The sequence below is a fragment of the Macaca fascicularis genome, chromosome 4, assembly GCF_037993035.2.
Source record: "Macaca fascicularis isolate 582-1 chromosome 4, T2T-MFA8v1.1".
NCBI classification, from domain to species: Eukaryota; Metazoa; Chordata; class Mammalia; order Primates; family Cercopithecidae; genus Macaca; species Macaca fascicularis.
In genome coordinates this window covers 73,192,553-73,219,090 of record NC_088378.1, presented here as the reverse complement: position 1 = coordinate 73,219,090, position 26,538 = coordinate 73,192,553, and the positions used below count along the sequence as shown (strand labels likewise).

The 26,538-nt window shown below is 33.7% G+C and overlaps 1 protein-coding gene across 6 annotated transcripts in view; it reads left to right on the top strand.

The window, feature by feature from the left end:
• The window catches only part of GRIK2 (glutamate ionotropic receptor kainate type subunit 2), a 700,667-nt gene extending 692,434 nt beyond the window's left edge, over positions 1-8,233 (top strand). For 2 of the 6 annotated variants that reach the window (XR_012433589.1, XM_074037393.1), the window contains exons 17-18: positions 2,082-2,168; positions 6,513-8,233. Coding sequence is in view for 5 of the 6 variants with exons in the window: in XM_074037393.1 (XP_073893494.1) it covers positions 2,082-2,129 (48 nt within the window). In the remaining variant the exon portion in view is untranslated. Of the gene's footprint in view, positions 1-2,081; positions 2,169-3,977; positions 4,110-6,512 lie in introns of those variants that run through there. The other 4 variants (XM_005552268.4, XM_015449033.3, XM_074037392.1 and 1 more) reach the window with 3 other exon arrangements.
• Positions 8,234-26,538: the final 18,305 nt, after the last annotated feature.

Here is a 26,538-nt window from a genome sequence, read left to right as displayed (position 1 = left end):
AGCATTAGTTATTTGGATGCTACTATTAAAAAAATAGTATCATTATGACTACTAGCAAAAATGTGATGATTAATATTACTTTTTCTTAAAATGCATTTTCCAGCTATATTGATTAAATTTGTGTTGATTCTTGTCAGACCTTATTTATGTTTTTTTTTTTTAAACTAGCTTAAATAGGGGAAATTTTAAAATGTATAATGATCCTCAATTTTTCTCTGTCTCATTGTATTTGCAAAATACAATATGAAGATATTAGGTAACTGTTTCTGTTAGAGTAAAGGTTTCTGAGAATATTTTAATATTTGATTATGTTTATCATTGTGAAATAATCCAGGCTAAAGTATAACATGATTTCTAATTTAATTCACTAAGAAAGATATGTATTTCTTTTGCCCTCATAATTTTTTTCTGTCTGCTTTATAATTTAGTATTCAAAAAACTAACATTTAGTAAGAATAAAGTCCAGGTAAAAAGCTCAGCTGAGAATGAAATCATTAATGAGGCAGGCTAATATGAGAAAGCTTTCATAGATGGAAGTTAAGATAATAGAGTTCCTGTCTTAGCTCTGAATCTAGTTAGATATGTAACTTGATTTTTTAAGTTTTAATTTTTGCTAGCTGTGAAACTACAGTGATTAATCAATAGGATCATAAAAGATGCTACACGTAAAGTTTCCTTTGACTGCTGAATAGCTTATGTAAATAACAAAACATTTTAAAAAGATAGCTGCTCTAAAATTGAATATCAAGAACAAGGTTGTATATATTTTTTAACATGAATGATTTAACCAGTCATTTTCCATATTTCATTGCTTCACTGTTATATTCATATAGCCTTAGGTCGATTCACACTTCTGATGTATAGCATTAACTGTTTGATGTTTTTAAAAGGCTGCCAATCAAAATAGTTATATTCACAAGAATAAAATCAATAGGTCACATTAAATGACATTTATTTTTGTTATTTAACACGCCAATATCATGTAAAATACTACATCTTATATCCTTTAAATATTTTATTCCATCTTAGTTATTATTATCTAAGGTGGTGGAATTTTCTGCAACTAATCACAGTGACTGTTCTGATTTGCTTCCACTACATATGACCTGCCATTCTTGGGCAAATGGCCTACAGAATCAGAAATTAATTAGAGAGTGTCTAAGAATATATATTGTATATCCGTAATTAGTTAACAAATAATTTAAATGACAAACACAAAATAAAATTTGGTTGATATGTACAAGAATATATTAGACCATTGAAGTACAATGGTATCTCAGAGATACCATTGATAGGAGTAGCTCAAATTTTGATAGGGCTCCAAAGAGGATAGGTAGAAATTGTATGTAGAAATGGCTAGGAATCATTCTGAATGAATACTAAGATATCATTTAGTTATTTTATACTATCAAAATTAAGCTAGCAAGATATACAAAATAGGATTTCCTCCTTAAAAATAAATACTAAATGCAGGCTTGAAAGTAACATATTTTGTGATATTTCTTGATCAATGAATACATGTATTCAAAAAGAGCGATGAGTATAAAAGTTAAATCATGCTGATTATTTTTCTTCAGATATTGTGTTTTTCAAAAATAAATATATTGCTAAACATAATGGTTTTAACTTTACAATGAAGCTACATAAGTCAATGATCAATGTGGAGCATGATTTCAGCTACACTTCAAATATAAAAAAAACTATGCTTCTCCAAATGCTGTCACATCATCTTATTATAAAAATATATCTTTTAATTAGGAAGTTAAGCTATTTAGAATAAATATTCTGTAACATCAACAATGATATTATTGAAAACATTTACCTGTGGACTATTTATGTATTTTCTTATTACATTCAAAATACAAAATAGAGCTCTTTAAATAAAAAAGCTCTATAAAAAAAGCAATGTAAATATGGCCAAGTTCATACTATCAAGATTTACAGATCTACATTGTTTCAAGAATTAGAGATGTGTAAATATAAATTGACTCATTAAATATAATGAATTTTATTAAGAGTTTTACTAATTTAAATGCAATTATACATGCTAACAGCTCAAAGATTTAAATTTTCATTTTCAGGAATCTTCTATTTGGTTAGTGCCACCATACCATCCAGACACTGTTTAGTAATCTTTTGAAACTTACTAAAAGAGGTTTTTAATAATGGTTAGTATCCTTGTGCCTTTCTTTTTTCTTTTTGTAGTCTGTTATATTAACGTGGAGAAACATTTTTGTTGTTGTTTTCACCCTGAGGAACTTACCTTATTTAATGACACAGTGTGTGGTTTTCCACCCCTAAGGAGTGATTTTAAAAAGCAAGATAGTTGTTTTTCTCTTTCTTCTTCCCTCCAGCTTTCCTCCTCCTCCTCCTCTTCTTTTCTTGCTTTCTTGCTTTCTCTCTCCCTTCCTTCCTTCCTTCCTTCCTTCCTTCCTTCCTTCCTTCCTTCCTTCCTTCCTTCCTTCCTTCCTTCCTTCCTTCCTTCCTTCCTTCCTTTCTTTCTCTTTCTTTCTTTTTCTTTCTTTCTTTTTCTTTCTTTCTTTCCTTCTTTCTTTCTCTCTCTTTCTTTTTTTTTTCTCTCTCTCGCTCTTTCCTTCTTTCTTTCTTCTTTCTCTCTCTCTCTTTTCTCTCTCTTTCTTTTTCTTCTTTCTTTCTGCTTTTCTTTTCTTCTTTCTTCTTTTTTTTAGTATAACCAGGGAAATGACTGCCTAGTACTTGGGTTTTGAGACTTATTTCATAGTCCTATAAAAAGATTTAAAATAAATTTCAATCATTATATAAAGTATAAAAGGCAATTTGTCTCTATTTAATGATAATACACTAGAATTTTATTTAAAAGCTAGACATGATAAGTTTTGGGCAATGCACAGCCCAGGGAAACAATTATATTTCACAAAATGCTGTGTAGTTTCAGCTTTAGAGACTTATATAAATCAAGATACGGAATTTGCCTTGTAAACCTCTAAAAATAAAGAAAAGAATATATATTTGCTCTAGAACCATAAATGAACAGTTCCTTATGATATCATTAAATTTGTTTAACTTGCCATGTTAATTGTAAAATCTTGCTCAAATCTAAAGATTATCAAGTTTTATAACGGGTTAGACTTATTCTATAAATGAGAAAATAACCTATTGTCTCACAGTAACTTTTTGAATAACCTAAATAAACCTATTTTTCAGGTAAACTTACATTGATAAATAACAAAAGAGCTGGCAAAATTCACCTTATTCAAAGAGAAAATTAATAAAATTTGTATTTTATCATTATGTAATCGAGACCATAGATTGACTTATGAAAGATTGCTTGATTAAATTTTTACTTTCTAATGACTTTGTAAGATAAATAAAGTCTATGATGACAATGATGATTTACATGTTTACAATTTTGAGATAGTTGTAAAATTTGTAAATATAATTTATTTAAAACAATTTCAAATTATAAAAGATAATACTATTCTGGTAAATTGATTAGGATGGGCTTTTTTTCCCAATATATATTTTATATTAGTCAGCAATATAAACTTAATATCATACAAAATTGCATAAAATAGTTTTAAATGTTCTTATTTGTAGTCTGAAGGAAGTATGGGATACTAAATACAGAGTTTACCTCTTAACTTTCTAGAAATAATATTGAGTCATTTCATAGTTGAGCTTGTATGTACATGTGTAAGATTTTTTCCTAAGAAAGTTAGTTGCTTAGTCTACTCCCTTACTATAGGCAAATTATTAATTAACATTTATTCTCTATTCTGTTTTGAAAGTAATGTAACCAAAATACCTGAAAATTGAGATTGCCAAGAAGAAGGTGTCATAATTTTTTGAATATTTGGGAAATTTATTGGTTTTAAATGAAGGCTTATTTCAAACAATTCAATGTTATTCACGTCCTATAACAGTTTTAAATGTCAAGGGGATCAAGTTTTGACCGTGTTATGTCATCTAATTAATTCTTCTGTTAAATGTTTCAACAGAGAGCCAAGACTAAGTTACCTCAAGACTATATATTCCTCCCTATTTTGGAGTCAGTTTCCATTTCTACAGTGTTGTCATCATCACCATCTTCATCATCATTATCATCATGTTCTTAATAAGTACACCTAATAGTAGGTATTAAGCAATGAGAAACACTGTTTCCGTATACTGGCTGTCAGGTGCCACATAAATCCTTTAATAGAAATATAATTCATGAATTGCAGAACTGCATAACTTAACACATAATACATAATGCATGGCAGTGACTCTAGTCAATGGGGAATTCACAAGTCATATTTAATCATCACCCATTACAAGTGCTAATATATTAATATTTTTATTAATTTGATGTTATTAAACAAATGCTAAAGTTTTGCCTAATTTTATTGGGCAAAATTAATTGTATGCAATATATTTTCACTAGCCTTCTAAACCTGAAATGTTTTTAAGCAATTGAATTAGAAACATTGTTCAATAAGAATTAAAATATTAGAGTCCTGTGTAGCTATTGTTGTTAATTCAATCAACATTTAAAGAGCTTATGTGTGTACAAGCAGTGCCATGAGAACTTGATCTCTGCTCTACACAGTTCAGGGAGAGAGATACATAGAGCACCGACAGGTCAGACAGAAAAACAGGATAATGAGTGGAAAATACTGAGAGGATAAAACAAAATCAAGTTGTGAAAACAAAATAATGTGCCTGGTCAAGTGGAAAGGGCTCCCTAATTAAGTTAAAACTTGAGCCATGTCCTGAGGTAGGGGATAAAATTGGGATGATGTGAAAGATGAAAGAACTCAGCAGGGTACCAGAGCAAGGAGAAACAAAGGGAAAATATTAATGGAAGTCCCACCAGTAAAAGGAGTGTGAGGAGAAAGAGAGAGAGAGAGATGGAAGCAGTGGGGAAGGGGAAGAAGGCTAGATCAGAGAAGTTATGATGGAAAAAAAAAATAGATTTTAGTTTGACTTGTTTACTAAAGGAGAAAATGCTATTAATAATTGAGATTTTAAAAATAGATTGTCCTGGAATTGTGAGCCTTTACAGAAGAGAAGCATAGATGTAGAATTAGGAAGACCATTAAGGAAACTCTTTAAGGAGACTATCAAAGAAAAATTAGGATATAGCCAGAGATTGACAGAGAAAGTAATAGATCAGTGTCAAAATCATAAAACTGGATATATCTGGATATGTTGCTGGAATCTCAGGTGTGAAATGTAGAAAGTTATCCACCCTCTCTCTGAATCAGTTTTCTCTGACACACAGATAACTAATTAATTCAAAGTGTGTTTTGGCTGGCACAAACTATTATGCAAACTTTTTTTAAATGTAAGTTAACATATAAAATTGCATGTATCATATACAACATGTTTTGATGCATATATACATTGTGAAATGGTTAGATATGTCTAATTGGCAAATTCATTACCTCACATATTTATTATTTTTGTAGTGAGAACACTTATTCACTCTTTAAGCACTTTTCAATAATATATTATTATTAACTATAGTGGCCGTGCTGTGGAATAGAGCTCTTGAAATTTTTCTTCCTGCCTAACTGTAAATATATACCGGAAAATGACACACATATGGTCTTAAATATTTTCATTATGTTTCTTAGAAATAGTCTAAGTGGATAATCAATAAAGCAGCTAATGCACAAATAAGTCTTCACATGTATCTCAATCAGGTGGGGAGAGAGACTAACAAAATTTTGTTTCATATGTGTGACTCTACAATATAAATTGTGAGGATCTGTAACAATAAGCCCCAGATAAACCGAGGTTCTAGCAAATCTATTTCCAATGAGATGGGAACTAAGACAAAAACAACATAGGGTCATATTTTTTCTCATTTGATAAATTATCAACTCTCAGTTATCAAGCTAATGATGACAAAACGTTAATATTTATTTGTAGGTGTCTAACATGCTATAATTTGTCATTTCATGATTAAGTCATATTTGTTTGTAATCACTGTCAATGTTTCTATAGGCATAATCACAAAAAAGACATAATGAAATGCCAGAAATTGTTTTCCATATTTTATGTCTGTGTGAGTGCTATTTTTGTTTTGAGATGTACAATGAAGAATCAATGTTCAAACAACATTTGCATATCTCATGTTGTGATCCGAAAAGTAGTACGATTTTTCTATTTTTTTATATCAAGAATGGGTTTCTTGTATACAATTGTCATTGTATTTAAATTTTAAAGTAGACTTCTATCTCATGCTAATCAATTTTATATAATGTCATAAGAACATTTTATTTAATATATGTGTAATATATACATTACTAGCTGTTTGTTCATTTCAGTGTCGGGTAGAGATTTTCTTTAGTCTACTTTTATAGAATATTTAATTATCATGGGTTGAGTGTTTAGTGTGACAATTTGTTATAACTTTAACAATGAAAATTTTCATACCTTCAAGGATGTTATGTGACAAGTCTGTTGAGAATGATTTTAATATTGATCTTGGACAGTTACAGTTTATGTATTTTTGTAATATTTAATTTTTCTGTGTTCTTCTGTAGAGGTCCTTCTGTAGTGCCATGGTAGAAGAATTGAGGATGTCCCTGAAGTGCCAGCGTCGGTTAAAACATAAGCCACAGGCCCCAGTTATTGTGAAAACAGAAGAAGTTATCAACATGCACACATTTAACGACAGAAGGTTGCCAGGTAAAGAAACCATGGCATAAAGCTGGGAGGCCAAACACCCAAGCACAAACTGTCGTCTTTTTCCAAACAATTTAGCGAGAATGTTTCCTGTGGAAATATGCAACCTGTGCAAAATAAAATGAGTTACCTCATGCCGCTGTGTCTATGAACTAGAGACTCTGTGATCTAAGCAATTGCAATGATCAGACTTGATTTACAAGCATCATGGATCAACCAAGTTACACGGGGTTACACTGTTAATCATGGGTTCCTCCCTTCTTCTGAGTGAATGTTACATGAGCATTTTGTGGCTGGTTTCAAATGCAGTCCAGTGAAATATTACAGGTTCCTTTTGAAGCTCAACTGTTGCCAGGAGATGGAATATCGACGCCCAACAGGGCAACCAATCAAAGTGTCACTAAGAATACAAATATTTGGAATCAGCAAAAACTGTAGTGTTACAGAACAGTACAGTCTTCTGAACACCCAGATCATAGAGGTGATGATGCTACTAGCCCCCAACTACTCAGTATAATTATTGTCTGAATACACAGTATATGTTTATAGGATGTGAAAAAATGTAATGCAAAACAAATTTGAATCCCATGGCAGTTGGAATATAAAGCTGATGTTTATCACTTATTTTCCTTTTTTTCTTTTCCTTTTTTTTTTTTTTTTTTGACAGTCTGTGTCTCTGATTGAGATAGAAATGCCAATTTTTAAGGCAATAATGCTTTTCTTAAGTTCCCTAAGGCAGAAGATTTAACATGCAACTCTACCATATCCCTTTCTATTCCCCCAACACCTTTTCTCTAACCTCCGTATCCCAAATAATAATAATAATAGTAATAATAAAAACAGTTGGTTCAGTGATTCTGAATTAAAAGGATAATGTTTTGCAATCTTTAAGTTGTAAAAAGGGCTGAGTATTGGCTGTGTGGAAGACTAAAGCTTTCATTCTAACATTCAGACATAGCAATCCAAACCCTGTTCCTGCTGTAAATGAACTTGATGGAGCATGGGCAGATCTCAGTGGTACGAGAAAGGGGACTGGTCATCTATAGAAAAATCTGTGAGAGAACTTGGACATGGACTGCATTTATCAATACAGTCACAATGTTAAATGAACAAAATTCTTGAACAGTTTTTTTTCAAAAAATGTTCAGGTTTATTTGTGGAAATGCAAGATTTCTATGAAAATAGTTTTTGTATGGAAATTTTTGTAATACTTTTTATCAACAAAACAAGAACATGTGTTCCTGTCAGGGGTGTGATGTCAAGCATGAATGGTAGTGCGTGTGCACCACCAACGTTTGGTGAAAACTATTTTTATCAAGAGAAAAGGAATCATAGAAGAGAAATATTTTCAAGTTAGATAATATAAAAGCTAGGTGCACTACCACCACTGCTTACCATGCCACACCCCTGGTTTCCACGAGGCTGACAACATACTGTAATGAACAATTGTGTGTAAAATGGTAAAAGACACAGACCTCTTGACAACATTGTGATAACAGTTGAGTGCACACAGTTTGCTGTTTGAATCCAATGCACAAAATTAAAAAAAATCATTAAAATTATGTTCATTTTACTTTCAGCATTGTCTATCATTTTTCTCTTGTATGTGTAATGAATGCACCATACACCCTTTACATTAAGAGAAGCACACATCCTAAACATTTCTAGGTCCTCAAGGATGGCCACTTCCCAACTGCCTGAAGACAAGAAGAAAAACACTTGTGGGAGGACCTACTCAGATCTGGAAAATGCTGAACTGGAATATAAAAAGTAATCTTAAGTTCAGAGCAGTTAAAATAAGACAAATAGTAGTTCTAGAGGTGACAGACATGATACTGCCTTTTCTATGAGTGAATATTGACTTTGTACATTAGGTTGTATAAGACTATACAGTGATCACTGAAATTTAAGGTTGAACTCATATCCTATTTAATAATTCCTTACACGTTGATAATTCAATGTAATTCACCAAAAAAACAGAGAAAGAGATAGGCCTAATATTACTCTTAGTTATGATGTGGCATAGATGTTCACATACCAATAGGAACTTTTTAAAATGATAAATTGTAACATATACTTTGCTAAGCAAAACAATTATAATCAGAACCACTGAGAGAAAAAAATGAAAAAGAAGCTCAGTGAAGAATTTTTTTAACTCACAAAAGTTGAATAATCAAAGTGCTTGATATCTAAATTAGATTAAATATCCAAGTGTTTTCTAAATTTCTAGTCTCATGGTCATTTTAAGTTAAAATTCATATGTCAATGATAATTATCTGAAAACATAATTTTAGAGATTGCACAAAGCACTGCTAAAAATCTCAGCATTGGTTTGTTTGGTGGCAAATATCCTCAAATAACATACCTCATATAAATGTTCAGATTTTAAACAATATTGAGATTTTTATAAATTAGATTCTAATTTGACTTTAAAGCACTTTTAAAAATCTGTTTCTTATTGTACTATCCAATCTTAAATGATAGGCAGGAAATGACAACTTTAATTATGTTTAATTAATCGGGAAATAGTTATTTAGATTTCTGCAAAAATTTGACACTTATTTAATTCATTTAAATTAGTGAACTTTGAAAAGTGTAAAAAACCTGCTGCCCTCAACTTTTCAAGTAATATAGAATATATAAACAATGTATAGTATTACTTTTTATCAGTGTCCTAAAAGGTATCTACATTATTGCCAAAACAGATATGTTTCTACTGTGGGGCTTATGCAATATGAGGTACTAACATTAATTCCAATAAATTATAATTACTTTTAAAGTAAAATTTAACTTTGAAAGAGCATCTCTTCTCTGGGAAGGCAGTATATTTGAGTAAGCATTATTCTCTGAAGTACACTGAAATTGCAAGAAGGAGAAGAAGTGAACACTTGTTCAAATCAGCAACTTAGCCTGAGGCTCTCGGTCATCAATGGAGGCACATATGCCACAATTAACCCTAATCAGGATGAAAATACTAAGGATTTATGTGCCCATTTAACACACCTAAATAATGTGAACCACTCTGAGAACACCAAAGAGATATATTCAAATATTTACAGCTGAATAACCCTAACCACTAAGGAACACTTAGAGGACATACACTATTTTAGAAATATGTAAAAGGGATAATAATATTTTATTGATTGCAATGTTTTAAATATTTTGCAACTAAGTTATATTTTTAAAATACGATGTCTTTATTGCTATTATAGAATGAGTGTATGTATAAAGCACTAATGATTTCAAAGAATTTTTAGCACCACAGTACTTTTAAATCCCTGTTTATTATAAAATATAACATATAGAAGAATGCATACAACACATGTGTGCAACAGAATCATGGCACCTGACTGTAATGTGGTCCTAAAGTACTTGTTCAGAAGAAGTGGGCTGTGGCTGTTCCATGTATTCAGATTATAGGCTTTCTTTGACTTATTTCTAACTTTCAGGTATAAATTTAAGCAGAATACTTCCATAGAGAGAAAAGAGTACCCAGTCATTTTCGAGAACAGGGTATTAAAGGTACAAGAAGAACTTCACCAGTTTGTGACCAAGCAAAGTGTGAATAATAATATGGGCCAGGCTAAGCTGGCAAAATTTGTCTTTGGATTTAAAAGATAGTACAATGGCAGTGAGGACTTTGGTTATGACAGTCCTCAGTGTATCTTTAATTTGAGTCACACTATTTCATTATGGACTGACGGGCAGGCCTCTGTGTCTGCAGCACAATTATTAATGCAAGATTCATCCCAGCTCTCACCTTCTGGTGATTCTCCTTTTTCTCTCTTCATGGTGAATCTCCTGATGTCTCTAACGTGTGTTCTCCCTTTCCTTCATTTACTCTCTATTTTTGGTGTCTTCTAAAGGAAGGGTGCCTGAGGTCCATTTTATTATTATTTTTTTTGAGATAGTTAATGTCTGAAAATGCTTTCATTATACTCTCTTAAATAATTATTAGTTTTGCTAAGTATAGAATTCTAAGTTGAAAAAATATTTTTCCTGGTAAAATGTGAAGGCATTCTATTGTTGGTTTTTTATTATCAGTCTACTGCAAAAAACCTGAACTTAGATCCATGATTCTTTGTATGTAATTTTTAAAATATTAACTCTTTCTTAATTTTGTACGATCTTCTCTTTATAATTAGCATCCTGAACTATCCAGATCATAGCCATGTATCTACTTTCATCCATTGTTATGAGTTCATACTGATTTTAAAAATTTCAGTTCTAGGAAAACTTTCTGCACTATTTCTTTGATGATTTTCCTTCTTGCTTTCTCTGTTCACTCTAAACAGCTCGATTTCTGTTAACATTGGAATTCCTGAATGTTTGAGTCTAAATTTATTTTTGCTCTCTTCTTTCTCATTTTTCATTGTTATCTTGCAAATATTGTGCTGAGTTTTTCATTTCTGCCCAACTGTTTAAAATTCTATGAGTTCTTGTTTTATGGCTGTGATATATGTTACATCTTTGAAGACATTACTAGTAATCTTTTGACATTCCCTTCTTCCTGAAAAGATGTTTCCTTTCAGTCACATTATTCTTTTTGCTTAGTTAGATTTCTGTCTTTCATATTAGGAGTTTTCTTCAGATGTTTGTTAATTTTAGCAACCTGCTTATGATAAAGAAAGAAAAAACTAAAATCTGATTTAGAAACTCTATATCCCTCTACAGCAGGATGGGGAAGAATACTTATCTAACTTGAGCGTTACCATAGATTAATCCAGGTAGCCTATTTGCTGAGGAATCCTTCCAAATGTCCCTATCTTTGGATCTTTTCTTTTGGGCCTGTTCGATTCCCCCAGGAAATGTCTTTTACTTTCCTGGCTAAAGATTAAGGCTCCGGCTGCCAGTATTCTACTAAACATCAATTAAGAGAGTTTAGGGTCTCTGCGTTCTGCATTCAGAATGACTGTGGTCATTTAATGAAGCTATTGTAAATATAAGACTCAGTCTTTCAATTGAATCTGGTGCTCTCCTCTAGAGATTTGCTGGATTGGCAGTGGGCAAGTTCCTAAGAGTGAAGAAGCATATAATACAGGATCCACTATTTTTAAGCTATACTTAATAGATCTGCCTTATTTTATGTCCCCTCTTATACTACTAGTTATTAATGTACTTTGTACAGCTGGTTCCTCTGCCTTTTGAGAAATCTCTGGTGTAACTGCTTGGGTCTCAGCTTTTTCCACTTTCCATTTGGGATTGACTGACTTCCTTCCTTCCTTCCTTCCTTCCTTCCTTCCTTCCTTCCTTCCTTCCTTTTCTTTCTTTCCTTCTTTCTTTCTTTGTCTCAGCAAGGCAATTTCACTTCTATAGAAGGGTGTACCTCGTGGATGGAGCAATGGCAAAAGCACACCTAAGCAAGGGAGGGGAAAGGGTTCTTATTCCCGACACAAGTAGCCCCTACTGTTGTGTTGTTCCCCTGTTGGCTAGGATTGGAACGCACAGTCAAAGCTAATTCCGACTGGCTATTTTAAAGAGAACAGGGGTAGGAGCCAGAGTGGTGGAGTGAGTAGTTTGGCAGGAAGGACGGTTACAGAACAGGTGACTCAGGATGACTCAGGTCAGAGCAGGTGACCAGCGGTGACACAGGACAGAGCAGACGATAGAGGCTAGGAGGGGGTTGTTTACTGAAACTAGGGGCAAGGAGACAAAGAGAACAAGAAAGTTAAACTTTAAAATGAAGAACAAAGAACAGGGGAGCTGAACATACAGATACAACTCTTTCAAGTCTACTTAGGTAACCAAAATTTGTTGGTGTGTTTTTCTGCTTCTGAAATGTTGTTGAAATTTTCTCCTTTCTTATTCTCATTGTTCTTGAGGTTTCGTGTATTTAAAAAAATCTTTCTACTCTAATTGTCATAGTTGAGTAGGGAGCAACATTAGATTAATATAGCCAATACTTCACTGTTAACTGGAATAACAGCCCTCTCTTTAAACAAAATATTATGCAAACATCCGATGTAGGAAGCAAAAAAAATCTAGAACTACTCTGTTTCAAATAGAGTGAAGACAGAGCAGATCTTGTTTTTGTAATTGAAAAGAATGTGATATAATAAGTATTGACAATATTTTCTTCTCACAAAATAAGTTTCTAATTCTCTATATAAAGGAAATACTTTTGGAATAAAATGAATATTTGAATTTTATTTTTAAATCACAAAACAAAGTTCAAGAACATTTCTGAGACTGGGAATATTTCTATTTTAGTATCTGTCAAATGATGGCAAATTTGGAAGCCAGTGTAAGTTATACCCTAAGGGCTGAGGTCTGATTCAACATACTCCAATTTCTATTTTCTAAAGCTAAAGAAACATGTGTTACAATGTAGATAAGGAATACTTTCTTAGTGAACCATGCTGAACTGTAAGATTTTAAGACTCCTTTTTAATGCATTACATTACACTATATCTTGCTTTCACATTTATTATGAGGTTAATTTAAAAGAGACATTAAACAAATATATGTCTGCTTCTTTACAAAGGATGATTATTGTTTTCTTACATTTCAATTAAAAATATCTATAATATTATACTTGCAAGAAGTATAACATTCTTAATGAGCAATACAGTTAACATTAAGGTTAACTTGCAAAATTTCATGTCTAATCTGATATCATTAACGTATTGAAAAATCTCTCCTAAATTTTACTCATCTTGATCAAAATCCATGTTAAAGGCTTTGAAACTACACTTAATACATCTGCCTTATTTTAATGTCCCCTCTTATACTACTAGTTATTAATGTACTTTGTACAGCTGGTTCCTCTGCCTTTTGAGGATTCTTGTGGTGTAACTGGTTAGTTCTTAGTTCTCAGCTTTTTCCACTGCCCATTTGGGATTCAACTCTTTCAAGTATGCTTATTTAACTATAATTTGTTCATGTGTTCTACTTCTAAAATTTGATTGAAATTTTCTCCTTATTCTTCTTGTTCTTGAGGTTTTATGCACTTTCTACTGTAACTGTCATAGTTGAGTAGGGAGCAACATTAGATCCATGTATTCAATACTTCACTGTTAGCTGGAATAAGAGCCTTTTTTAAGGGCTCTTACTGAAAAACACAATACACTTATGTTCTTCTATAATGTTTTAAGGAATTTTTTAACATTTATCTTTTGTCTCAGCCTCTAAGGCCATTAATTGACTTCAGATAGTTGCTGTGGCTCCAAACATTGTATCCACTTTTCCACAAGAGGAAGTAAAGAAAGAAAACCTGAGTATTGCCCTTTCCTTATGAAGACAATCTCCACAAGGTTCACATTCTTCTAGTCAGAAATCAGTCATACACCCACACCTAGCTGGAAGGTAGGTTGTGTAATGTGGACTTTAATTTAGACAGTATTGTGCCAGCTAAAAGTCAGGGGTTATATTATTAAAGAAGCAGTGTAAACAGACATGAGAAAACAAATTGCAGCCTCTGTCCTTCTTGGTATTTTCTGCTCTCTCACTCCACTAGTCAAACTCTATCTTATTCTGTTGACACCCCTCCCTACGTTGTTCATTTACTGTGCTGTCTATGTCAACCATTCTCTTCTTCTCAGATTTACTCATATCTTGTTTTTTTCCTTTATATTTCCTATACCTCTTCCCTAAGGGAAGCCTAGAGTTTCCCTTATGATGCCATTTGTCTTAAAACATGATAAAGAGAAAGAAGTTGGCAATCTCTTTGCTCTGCAGAATCTTTCATTTAGTTATCAATAAATATGTACCTTATATTAACTATTATTCTGATTTTCAAGATTTTTTTTCTTTAAAAACCATGATTATCATTGGCCTGTGCCCTGCCACCATCAATTATGTATGCCTTCATTTGTGTTAAATAAAATCAGCAGACATACATTATAAACCAGATTTTGTGTTAGATACTGGGTATAAAATCATGATTAAAAATAGACATGGCACTGGCACTCACAATTCACACTCTAGAAGAGGAGGCTGAGCTTTATTAAATAAACTGCTAAATACATAAATCTAAACTGAAATGTGCTGTCATAAGAAGTTCTCCACTGGGTGCTGGGGCTCACGCCTGTAATCCCAGCACTTTGGGAGGCCAAGGCGGGCAGATCACTTAAGGTCAGCAGTTTGAGACAAGCCTGACCAACAGGGCAAAACTCTGTCTCCCCTAAAAATACAAAAATTAGCCCAGCGTGCTGGCACGTGCCTGTAATCTCAGCTACTGGGAAGGCTGAGACAGGAGAATGGCTCGAACATGGGAGGCGGAGATTGCAGTGAGCCGAGATCGCGCCACTGCACTCTAGCATGGGGGACAGAGTAAGACTGTCTTAAAAACAAAAAACAAAAAAGTAGAACTCAAGCAATACCGTTTAATAGCTGAAAATGTGAAAATCTTGTTCGTCTGTATAAAGGACACACAGAGAAGTATCTAGCTGTATATTGCAATACATTATAGATTTTTGTTTTTCTCTCTGGAGTATCTAACTTCTATTGGCTTTAAACCTTGGCAAAGGGTAGAATTCTTCCAGATATGGAGACATAAACTGTGCTATTAGTACATTATTGACCTCCCATTACTCAGTTTGGTAATTTCCCATTATATGCAAAATATGACAGCATAACTTTACCTAAACTCTTTCCTGACCTGTTTGTATTTAATGTTTTCCTTTGTGCTTACATAGGCACAATAAAATATTTCAAAAGTGCTTTTTAAAAAAGTTTCTTGATGTTCTTGCAAGGTACAAATAAATTGTGCTGTAACAATTGACTTTGGAACAAACAGAGTCAAGGGTCAAATATTTAGCCCTTTCCTAAAAGTTTACAGGAAAGTGCATTTGAGTCTTTTTCCACAGGTAATGGAAGTAAAGGTGTACTGCTGTACGAGAGTTTATAATAAAGGAACCTTATTTTGGCTACAGAAATGGAGTAGACTTCTCTGAAAAAGTGATTGTTTGCATTGAGCTATAAGTGATGAGAAGCAATTTCTCAACAAAAGAGTTTCCCAGATTCTAACAACGTTTACATAAAAGTTCTGTGACAGGAGGAAGCACGGCATGTTCTTGAGGAGCTGAAAGACAGTGTCGATAGAACACAATAGCATGACTCCATGTAATAGGAGATGCATTTAAAATATAGCTAGGGACCAGATCTTAGCAAGGTTATACAGATGACCTTAGTGATCTAATCCTTATCCAGAAAACAATGGGAAACTGTTTAAATCTCTTAAGCAGAAGGGAGATTGTTGGATAATATCTGCGTTTTGTAAAGACCACTCAGGCAGGAAATTGGAGAATGGTTTAAAAGGTACCAGAGTGGATAATGGAAGATATTTTAGCAAACCATATCAGTAACTTCAGGTAAGACATTAGTTTAGATTAGATTCAATTGGTAGTAGTGAGGATAAATAGAAACATTTTTAAAAACTAATTAGTTGACAAAATTCACATTTCATGGTGAGTTAAATAATAAATACAAAGATGGCTAACAATTTTTGTTCTGTAACTTATAATGAGTTCTTTGCATAAATTACTCCCTCCCACTTTCTGTTCAACCCTATGAGGCAAGAACTGAGATTATCACCATTATATAAATAAGGAAACTACCGATAGGATAATTTAAATTAATTTCTTAAAGTATTACAGTTTTCAAAACCAGCCAGAATGACTCTGATATTCTTAACCAATATATTTGGTCATAGTAACAAACTACAATGACGTTGCAATGGCTTATCAAAACGAAAACTTATTTCTCATTCATGAAAATTCTGCTGTGGGTTTTGAATGTCTCTCTATAGCTATTGTCATTGGTGATAATTCAAAATCCAGGCTGCTTCAATCTTTCAATTCCCTCATCTCATCAGTAAGTCTCCTCCTTGGTCACCCTCAGGGCTATTTGGCAGGGCCTAGTCACATGGTCCTCACCTACTTTAAGGGGTTCACAAGCACTGTAGGGAGTTCTAGCCTGGAAGTGAGAAAAACGGATTCCTTGAAAACTAGTGATGCTAACTACACTATGCAAATCTCTACCAGATTTATGGCTTTCTCACTTGATATTATCAAGTGAAATAGGAAATAGAATAAAATTTAATAATATTTTTGATTTGAATGGAAGAGGATGCATTTAGCTTTTAGAGACATCTCTGAAAATCTAAACAAAAATATTTTGTAGGAAATTGATCATAATGCATGATTAGAGTCTGGTAAAAATACATGTATATCAAAGTCAGCAGCTTAGAGATATTAATTGATGTAGAGAATGTAAACAAGATTGTCTCAGTAAAGAATACCTTGTAAGAAGAAATGAGGGTCTAGAAGAAAGCACTGACCCGCTCTAAACTTTAATTATTGGGTAAGAAGGGAAGGCTTGTACAGAAGATAGAGAAATAAGATTGACATTTTAAAACATTAACATTTTTCCATGCTACCCAGAGAGTGATCGATAGAAAATTGTCTGCAGCCCTTAATGCCCTATGGATGGAAAAATGAAGATATTCTTAACTTCCTTCCTCTAGGAACGTGATTAAGTTACACTAATCCTGACTTACAGAAGAAATATAATGACATTTACATTGTAAATAAGAAGAATATCTGGGCAAAGCGTCTGCTGGCAGCGTGGGCCATTGCTGAAAATGGAATCAAGCTGAAGTCAGTGCCATATCCTCCTAAAACACTGGCTAGAATCTTGTACTGAAGTTGGTACTTGCACTTCACTTCTAGAACATTAACCAACCACATCTAGGCAAAGAGGGTTCTTAGCTTAGTCTTCCCACCATTGCTTTAAGTAACACAGATCCATATATTATTTGGAAGTCGCCATACTGCACAATAAGGAAGCTCACTCAGTGGGTCAAATATGGTCTACTTATATAGAGATCATATCTGTACTTAGATAGAGGTCTACAAGAGATTGAAAAGGAAGCGCAGGTTCCGGCTGTTGAGGCTATGTTCAGGAGTGGTTTTAGGATGAATACGCCACTCTACATGCTACATTTTCTACTGTTCAACACAATATTGCATATTGGTGTAAAGGTGTGCAGATAACCTATATGATTTTTTGGTAATTTGTCACTGAAGACTGGAGTGCTCAGTTGGTGAAATATACTACAGTCCAGTTCCCACTACTTAGGCCACTGAATAGATACAGTCATAGCATATATTTATAAATTTTCAGAGAAGCTCTTAGACTATGAAATAAGATTCATAGAAAATAACAGTTATTTTATTATTATTGTTATTTTTTAGAGATGAGATGAGATGTTGGTAAGGATGGTCTTGAACTGGCCTCAAGTGATCCTCCTGTCTCAGCGTCCCAAAGCGCTGGGATTACAGGCATGAACCACTGTGGTTGGCCCAATAACAGTATTTTAAAGCAAACTACCACCATCACCACCACCACCAACAACATTGTAATCCACAATAGTGACCCAATAACTATCCTGAGACTCCTTCGCACCAAACCCATTTTAGTAACCCCCATATCTAGCCAAATCTTTGCTTTCGGTGCCATAAAGAATATGCTCTCACCTTCGGTTATCAAACTCTGAAATTACTGTCTCTGAACAAAAGCTCCTGTTTTATCTTTTTTACTTCTTCATTTCCACAGAAATGTCTTTTACTCTCATTTTCACCTCATGTCTTCACCATTCCCGAGCTTTTCAGTAGTTCATTTTATTCCACCTTCTTCTATTTACCTCCTGGAGAAACACAGTGGAAATAAGAATCTGCAGAGACAGAGAGACAAGGAGAGAACAAGTATGATACTCTGTCTTTGGAAACATCTGGTTTAAACTTAAAATTATGTTACTAAGAGTTGTTTATGTTTTCTTCTGATAACTCTTGTTCATTGTTTTACACTGCTGCACAGTATCTATTAATAGATATAAACCTAACATAAATTATTTATCTGTTCTCCAGTTAGTATTTAAGAATGTTTTAAGTTATAAACTCTACTAGTACATATACTGTTGTTAAGTCTTCTGATATTCTTGAGTTAAAATGTTATCTATACGCATATGTATCCCAGCCGTGGTTTATGTTAATGCTCAACACTGCCGAAGCTCCTGTACCAATCAGCACTTTAACAATCAAAATATGGCCGGGCGCGGTGGCTCACACCTGTAATCCCAGCACTTTGGGAGGCCGAGGCGGGCGGCATGAGGTCAGGAGATCGAGACCATCCTGACTAACACGGTGAAACCCTGTCTCTACTAAAAATACAAAAAATTAGCCGGGCGTGGTGGCGGGCGCCTGTGGTCCCAGCTACTTGGGAGGTTGAAGCAGGAGAACGGCGAGAACCTGGGAGGTGGAGATTGCAGTGAGCCGAGATCACGCCACTGCACTCCAACCTGGGTGACAGAGTGAGACTCCTTTCAAATAAATAAATAAATAAATAAATAAATAAATAAATAAATAAATAAAATAATCAAAATATAACAGAATGTGATAATACATTCCTTCTTGAAACTGTGTTCTTGTCAGATTTTTTAAAACAGTTTTTGTTTATCAAATATGTGCAGATGCTATTGTGCTCTTGATTTTCCTTTTGCTTGTGACTAATGCTAATTATATTTTCTAATGTATGTTAGCAACATGTGTTTCATATTTTGTGAAAAGTTTATTCAAGAATTTTACCCAGTTTCTTATTGACTTATTTTTCTTAATTACTAGATGTCTATGCACTATTGATATTCTCTAATCTGTTATTTTATTTTACTTGCTGCAAATTTCTCCTTCACATGTTACCTATGTACAACTCATGGACTACATAACAGTATTTTAGTCAACAGCTAACTGCAGATCTGCCAATGGTCCCATAAAATTATAATGACTATACCACGTAGCTTTGGTGTGTAGTAGGCTATTTTATTTAGGTTTGTTCTCATGGTGTAGATGGTTGTGAAGTACACAGTATGATGTTTGCACAATGACAAAATTGTCTAATGATGTATTTCTCAAAATGTATCTCCATCATTAAGTGATGCATAACTGTATTTTTCACTTTCTTTAAAGTGTATTTTGATGAACAGAGGTTTGCCAATTTTAATGGTAGCATATTTGCCATCTATTATTACACTTTTAGCACTTTTGGTACCCCATTTAAAAATGTTTCCTGTAATAACAAATTAAATGTATTCATGTTTTTCTAAAAATTTAAAAATTTAGTTTATGATTTCAGTTTTAATTCAGATTCTGTATGTGCATTCATTTTTCCCTATCTACATAATCATTCTCCTTCACCAAATTTGTTGTACAGTATCCCCTCTTGTGTGCTCTGTGGAGCTACATCTGGAACATATCAATATTTCATTTGTACATGGATCTGTGTCTAGGCTTTATTTTTAATTCCCTTTGGAAATTTGTTGTTCATTATACAAATACTGCATCAATTAATTAATATAGCATTATAATAAGATTTTATTTTATTCTGGTAGATAAAAATCCCCCTTTTTTATTCTTTGTTTTTGGAAGTAAGTTGGTACATCACCTAAATTTCAGATTAAACCAATTTACACAAACATGTTTATCATAACTTTTGGAGTTTTATTTGGAATGAAATCATACCTCTGTATCAATTTGAAGAGAATTTGTATTTGTTGGATATTATCTTTTTATCCACAAGCATTTGTCTTTTTAAATGTCTTTTTAATAATTTCTTATGTAAAGTTCCCACACATATTTATTTTATTTATCCCTAGAGAATTTATAATTTATAGGTGTTGTAACATTTGTAAATAGTGTCTTTTTAAAAATGTGGTTTTTATATTGTCTCTTGCTTAGATAATTTATATGTTTGTGTGTATAAAATAAAATAATATTTTATGTATATAAACATATTCAGCCACCTTGCTAAGTTCTCCTTTTATTTCTACATATTTGTTTTTAGATTGTTTTAGAATTCCTATGTAAACAGTCACATGATATGTACACCATGAATGTCTTCTTTCTTCTTTCACTCTTTTCTTTTTAAGCTTCTTTTTTGCTTATTGAGCAGTCTGTAAACTCTAATACAATGTTGATTATAATAGATAATAGTAAGCATCTCTCTCTTTTCATAACTTTAAAGGGAATATTTCCAACCTATGTGTCATTACTCATTTTGCCTCTGTCCTTTGAGATTGTTTCTTACAGCATTATCCTCACCTAATTATTTCCCCTTTCTTCCCAGTACTTGTCTAGATCTCCAGTCTCTATTATGCACCAGTCCTGTACATACATCTCTCTTCGTGTCTACTGATGCTGTTCTCTGGATTACTTTCACCTCTAGTAGTGACTTTATATTTTAAGACTCACAGGTATTAACAATTTTGTGACCCTGTTCAGTCAGATTTATTTATTCACTTTTATTGGTTCCCAAACTGACCTGTAGACAGCCTTTGAATATTCTTTATTCTTTATTTAAAACATGTTTATTGAAACTACCTATGTTTCAGAAACTGTGATGACCCTCAAATTACAAAGATGTGTATAAATTATAATCCGTCCCCAGGAGAAAACTGTGACGGAGCCACAGAAAATAACACGTACATACCCTCAAGTATTTGGGGTTTTCTACATGCCTATACAAAGTCAAGGCACTCATTATATTTTGCTTATTCTAGTACAAACACCTTCTATCTAGTTTTCCTGTTTCCAACATTATGCTTCTCAGTCCACTGTTTACTCTCAGTATAGTTGTTTACAAAATGAAACCTGATAATTTTATTTTGCTGCAAAGTGCAAAAATCTTTGATTTTCATATACTATCTATGCTATAAATACTAGTTTTGACATGCCACTTAGAGACATTTCCAACCTTCCACAAATTGATTCCAAACTGTATTTTTAGTATTATTTCCCTCAACTGCACTCATATGTATGTTTTGTATGTTTAATCTTAAACATACCAAATAACTGAATGATATTTTTCATGAATTTTCTAATATCCTATATTTGCTCTCCCTGTAACAGTCTTATCCCTTTATCTTCCTGAAAACAAGTACTGCTTATTTTTCACAATCTAGCTCACAGACATTCATATAAGATATCTATTTGAAGTCATCCAGCATTTAATATAATGTCCATCATATAGTATATGCTCACCAATTGTTGCCACATCAACTTTCATTTTGGATATAATTGTGTGTGTATTTTCTAGGCTGACAAAAAAATAAAAATACTAGTTTTAAAGTAGGGAAAGTATGAAAATATTTCTGTATTTATAGTACCAACAGACACAGAACTGATAAACATCAGTCATTTTTGATAGTATTGAGTGGATAATGACACGGTTTAAGGATTTGCTTTTGCTGCCATGCTCATGACATTTTAAATTTATTATTCAGTCTTTATAGAAGTAAACTCTGTCACCTTTGTTATTAGTATCTTTGTCAAAACTAGTTGTCTATAATTATGATTTATGATAGATTCCTTTCTAAATAATATAAATTGGAAGCATATAAATTCCATGAATGTTTTCCAAACACCTCTTCTGAGCCAGATATTATACTATTGAGTAGAAATTTAATGGTTAGCAAGCACAGTTGATTTTTCTTTCTTTTCTTTGTTTTTCTTCTGCCTTTTTTTTTTCTTTTTGAGACAAAATCTCACTCTGTTCCCCAAGCTGGAATGCAATGGTGCGATCTTGGCTCACTGCAGCATCCACCTTCCGGATCCAAGTGATTCTCCCTCCTCAGACTCCTGAGTAGCTGGGACTACAGACGCATGCCACCACACTCAGCTGCTTTTTGTATCTTTTAGTAGAGATGGGGGGTTTCACTGTGTTGGCCAGGTTGGCCTTGAACTCCTGACCTCAGATGATCCTCCCACCTTGGCCCCCCAGAGTGCTGGTATTACAGGCTGAGCCACCGTGCCCAGTCACAGGGTTGATTTTTCTGATAAAGTTTATGGTCTAGTGACAGGCCAACATTGTACAAAAAGTCACACAGATTAATATAAATTATTACATTTTAAACCAATTACTCAGCATAATGAATACAGAGCAGAATAGGTTATGCAATTACATTCATGAGTAGAGGGTGTCTCTGAGTAAATCAAATATTACATTTAACTTAAATTATGATGTTGAGATTAGATGAGAAGAGAGGAAGGAAGAAAGTTCTTTGTAAGTACCACTCAGGGAATAGCATGTATGAGAACATGGAGGCAACAAAAATAGAAGTTTTGTGTAGTCAAAACATAGCAGGGAAAGAATGACATGAGGTGAAGACTGGAATTTGAGCATCAACTGGATTGTTAGGCACCTGTAGTCCCAGCTACTCGGGAGGCTGAGGCAGGAGAATGGCGTAAAAACACAGGAGGCGGAGCTTGCAGTGAGCTGAGATCCGGGAACTGCACTCCAGCCCGGGCAACACAGCGAGACTCCATCTCAAAAAAAAAAAAAAAAAAAAAAAAAAAAAAAAAGAATTTGGTATTTTTTTCCTATGTGCTATCAGAAGCACTAAAATATTGTAGGTAGGGGAGTTATGTGATTAGCTTTTACTTTTTAAAGAATAATATTAGCAGTCATGGTCTTAGAAAGAGTTCCAGAAAACTCATAAAAGCATTAATGACCTTCCACCTTTAATGTTTAAAATGAATGTATATACAAGCACAAATACTTATTTTGCTGATTTTCCCAGTTAAAATGAAAATTTTTTCATGCCTACCTTTAGAGAAAAATTCTCAGTTTTTTAATGGACAGCATAAAGACAATGTTTCATTATTTGTCACATAATTTGTTTTTGTGTCTGCTAAACAAGTTCAAGGCTTAGACTTTCAACAAATATTTGTTGAAGAAAAAAATCAACAGTGGCATCTCAAGAGAATAATAAGACACTCATTAATAGTGAAATCTCAATAGGCAAAGAATAAGTGGAGGGTGACAGATAAGGCTATACTGGTGATCTGGTGACAAGAAAGTGTTAGGATAGTGAAGTTGAAAATTTAGGAAATTACACTTAATAGTATTAAGAAAATAAATGTAACATTCTATTAATACTACTTAGCAAGTAGCATGATTACACAGAAAGATGGAAGAAAGCATAGGTTACTAATATAAGTGAATCTTTTATTCAGTTTTGTATTTTCTATGTTAGAGTGAAAGGAAATCAAAAATTCCTCTAGAGATAATGCTTATCTTCTTGTCTTTCTAAACATACTGTTTCTCCATGGTCATTTTATGCAACTTTATTGCAAGCTAGATTTTGATTACTCCCACATTTGTATATCAAGCCTAGAATATTTCTCTAATTGCCAGATAACTAAATGAAACTGCTCATTGGGCATTTATAGATTCCCCCCACCCAATCTCCTCTTCGTATGTTCCATATCCTGGTTAAAGTCACCACTAGACACTCTACTAGACGCTGAAGAGCACAGATTAAACATACTACAGTAAATGGATAACCACCCATAGTGTAAAGTGCTGCTATAAGGTATGCACAGGAATGTATGACCTTGCAGGGAAGGCATCTAACCCAGAGGGGGGCCTGGAAACAGGAATGGGGAAAGCCTCCTCAGGAGGTAACACATAAGCTGCCTGTGCACCAACAGAAATATAAATATTTATACACCAACAAAGATAACCAAGCAATGTTAGAGTTGGGGTAAGCATTGCCACTAAGGGAATAAGTCTAAAGACAAAAAAGAAGAACAAGACCCTGCCTCATGTAGAAAACTGTTAAAGCTTAAATATCTTCCAAAGGTTACATTTGAGGTTGTAAATATATATGAGGTCAGGAAGGAAACGGCCTTAAGGAATGTCATTCTGAAGTGTTTGAATTTACCCAATATGGAATGCACAGGCATTAAAATACTAAATGGGAGTGATTTGATTATATTCATATTTTACAGAAAAAAAATCACTTCAGTATCGGGTAAGAAAGGATGTAGAGGGATCTCAAGTTTGAGGACTTTAGATTGAAGCTAGAAAAAAGAAAGAGAGAGCAAAGGAGAGCGAAAGAGAGAAAAAAGAGGTGACTGCTGTTCGGTCTCTGCAAGGAAGAGCAAAACACAACAAAACTGAAAAACAAACCCCAAAACCCTAGATCAATGGAAACAGGGATGAAGAAATTTGAGCAATTTTAGGAGAAATTAGAGTATATAAGACATAATTGCTTGTGGAGCAAAGATAAGAGAGGAATCAATGATAACCCTCAGGTTTACTGGCTTGGGCAGCAGTGTGGAGGATTATATCTTACAATGGTATGAGAAAATATGTGGCTGCAACGAATTTGTGATAATTATCTTTTACTCCTTATTATCCATCACCCCACACTCAGTTATCGTTAACTTGTATTAATATCCCCCCAAGTGTTTTTGAAGCTATCGTCTTTCTGTCATGTCTCCCATTGCTTTTGTTCAGACATAGTACATTAAGTTATGTTTTTTGTTTTTTTTTTTTATTATTATACTTTAAGTTCTAGGGTACATGTGCGTACCGTGCAGGTTTGTTATATATGTATACTTGTGCCATGTTGCTGTGCTGCACCCATCAACTCGTCAGCACCCATCAATTCGTCATTTACATCAGGTATAACTCCCAATGCAATCCCTCCCCCCTCCCCCCTCCCCCCTCCCCATGATAGGCCCTGGTGTGTGATGTTCCCCTTCCCGAGTCCAAGTGATCTCATTGTTCAGTTCCCACCTATGAGTGACAACATGCGGTGTTTGGTTTTCTGTTCTTGTGATAGTTTGCTAAGAATGATGGTTTCCAGCTGCATCCATGTCCCTACAAAGGACATAAACTCATCCTTTTTTTATGGCTGCATAGTATTCCATGGTGTATATGTGCCACATTTTCTTAAGCCAGTCTGTCACTGATGGATATTTGGGTTGATTCCAAGTCTTTGCTATTGTGAATAGTGCCACAATAAACATACGTGTGCATGTGTCTTTATAGCAGCATGATTTATAATCCTTTGGGTATATCCCCAGTAATGGGATGGCTGGGTCATATGGTACATCTAGTTCTAGATCCTTGAGGAATCGCCATACTGTTTTCCATAATGGTTGAACTAGTTTACAATCCTACCAACAGTGTAAAAGTGTTCCTATTTCTCCACATCCTCTCCAGCACCTGTTGTTTCCTGACTTTTTAATGATCGCCATTCTAACTGGTGTGAGATGGTATCTCATTGTGGTTTTGATTTGCATTTCTCTGATGGCCAGTGATGATGAGCATTTTTTCATGTGTCTGTTGGCTGTATGAATGTCTTCTTTTGAGAAATGTCTGTTCATATCCTTTGCCCACTTTTTGATGGGGTTGTTTGTTTTTTTCTTGTAAATTTGTTTGAGTTCTTTGTAGATTCTGGATATTAGCCCTTTGTCAGATGAGTAGATTGCAAAAATTTTCTCCCATTCTGTAGGTTGCCTGTTCACTCTGATGGTAGTTTCTTTTGCTGTGCAGAAGCTCTTTAGTTTAATTAGATCCCATTTGTCAAGTTTGGCTTTTGCTGCCACTGCTTTTGGTGTTTTAGACATGAAGTCTTTGCCTATGCCTATATCCTGAATGGTACTACCTAGGTTTTCCTCTAGGGTTTTTATGGTATTAGGTCTAACATTTAAGTCTCTAATCCATCTTGAATTAATTTTCATATAAAGATTAAGGAAAGGATCCAGTTTCAGCTTTCTACTTATGACTAGCCAATTTTCCCAGCACCATTTATTAAATAGGGAATCCTTTCCCCATTTCTTGTTTTTGTCAGCTTTGTCAAAGATCAGATGGCTGTAGATGTGTGGTATTATTTCTGAGGACTCTGTTCTGTTCCATTGGTCTATATCTCTGTTTTGGTACCAGTACCATGCTGTTTTGGTTACTGTAGCCTTGTAGTATAGTTTGAAGTCAGGTAGTGTGATGCCTCCAGCTTTGTTCTTTTAACTTAGGATTGTCTTGGAGATGCGGGCTCTTTTTTGGTTCCATATGAACTTTAAAGCAGTTTTTTCCAATTCTGTG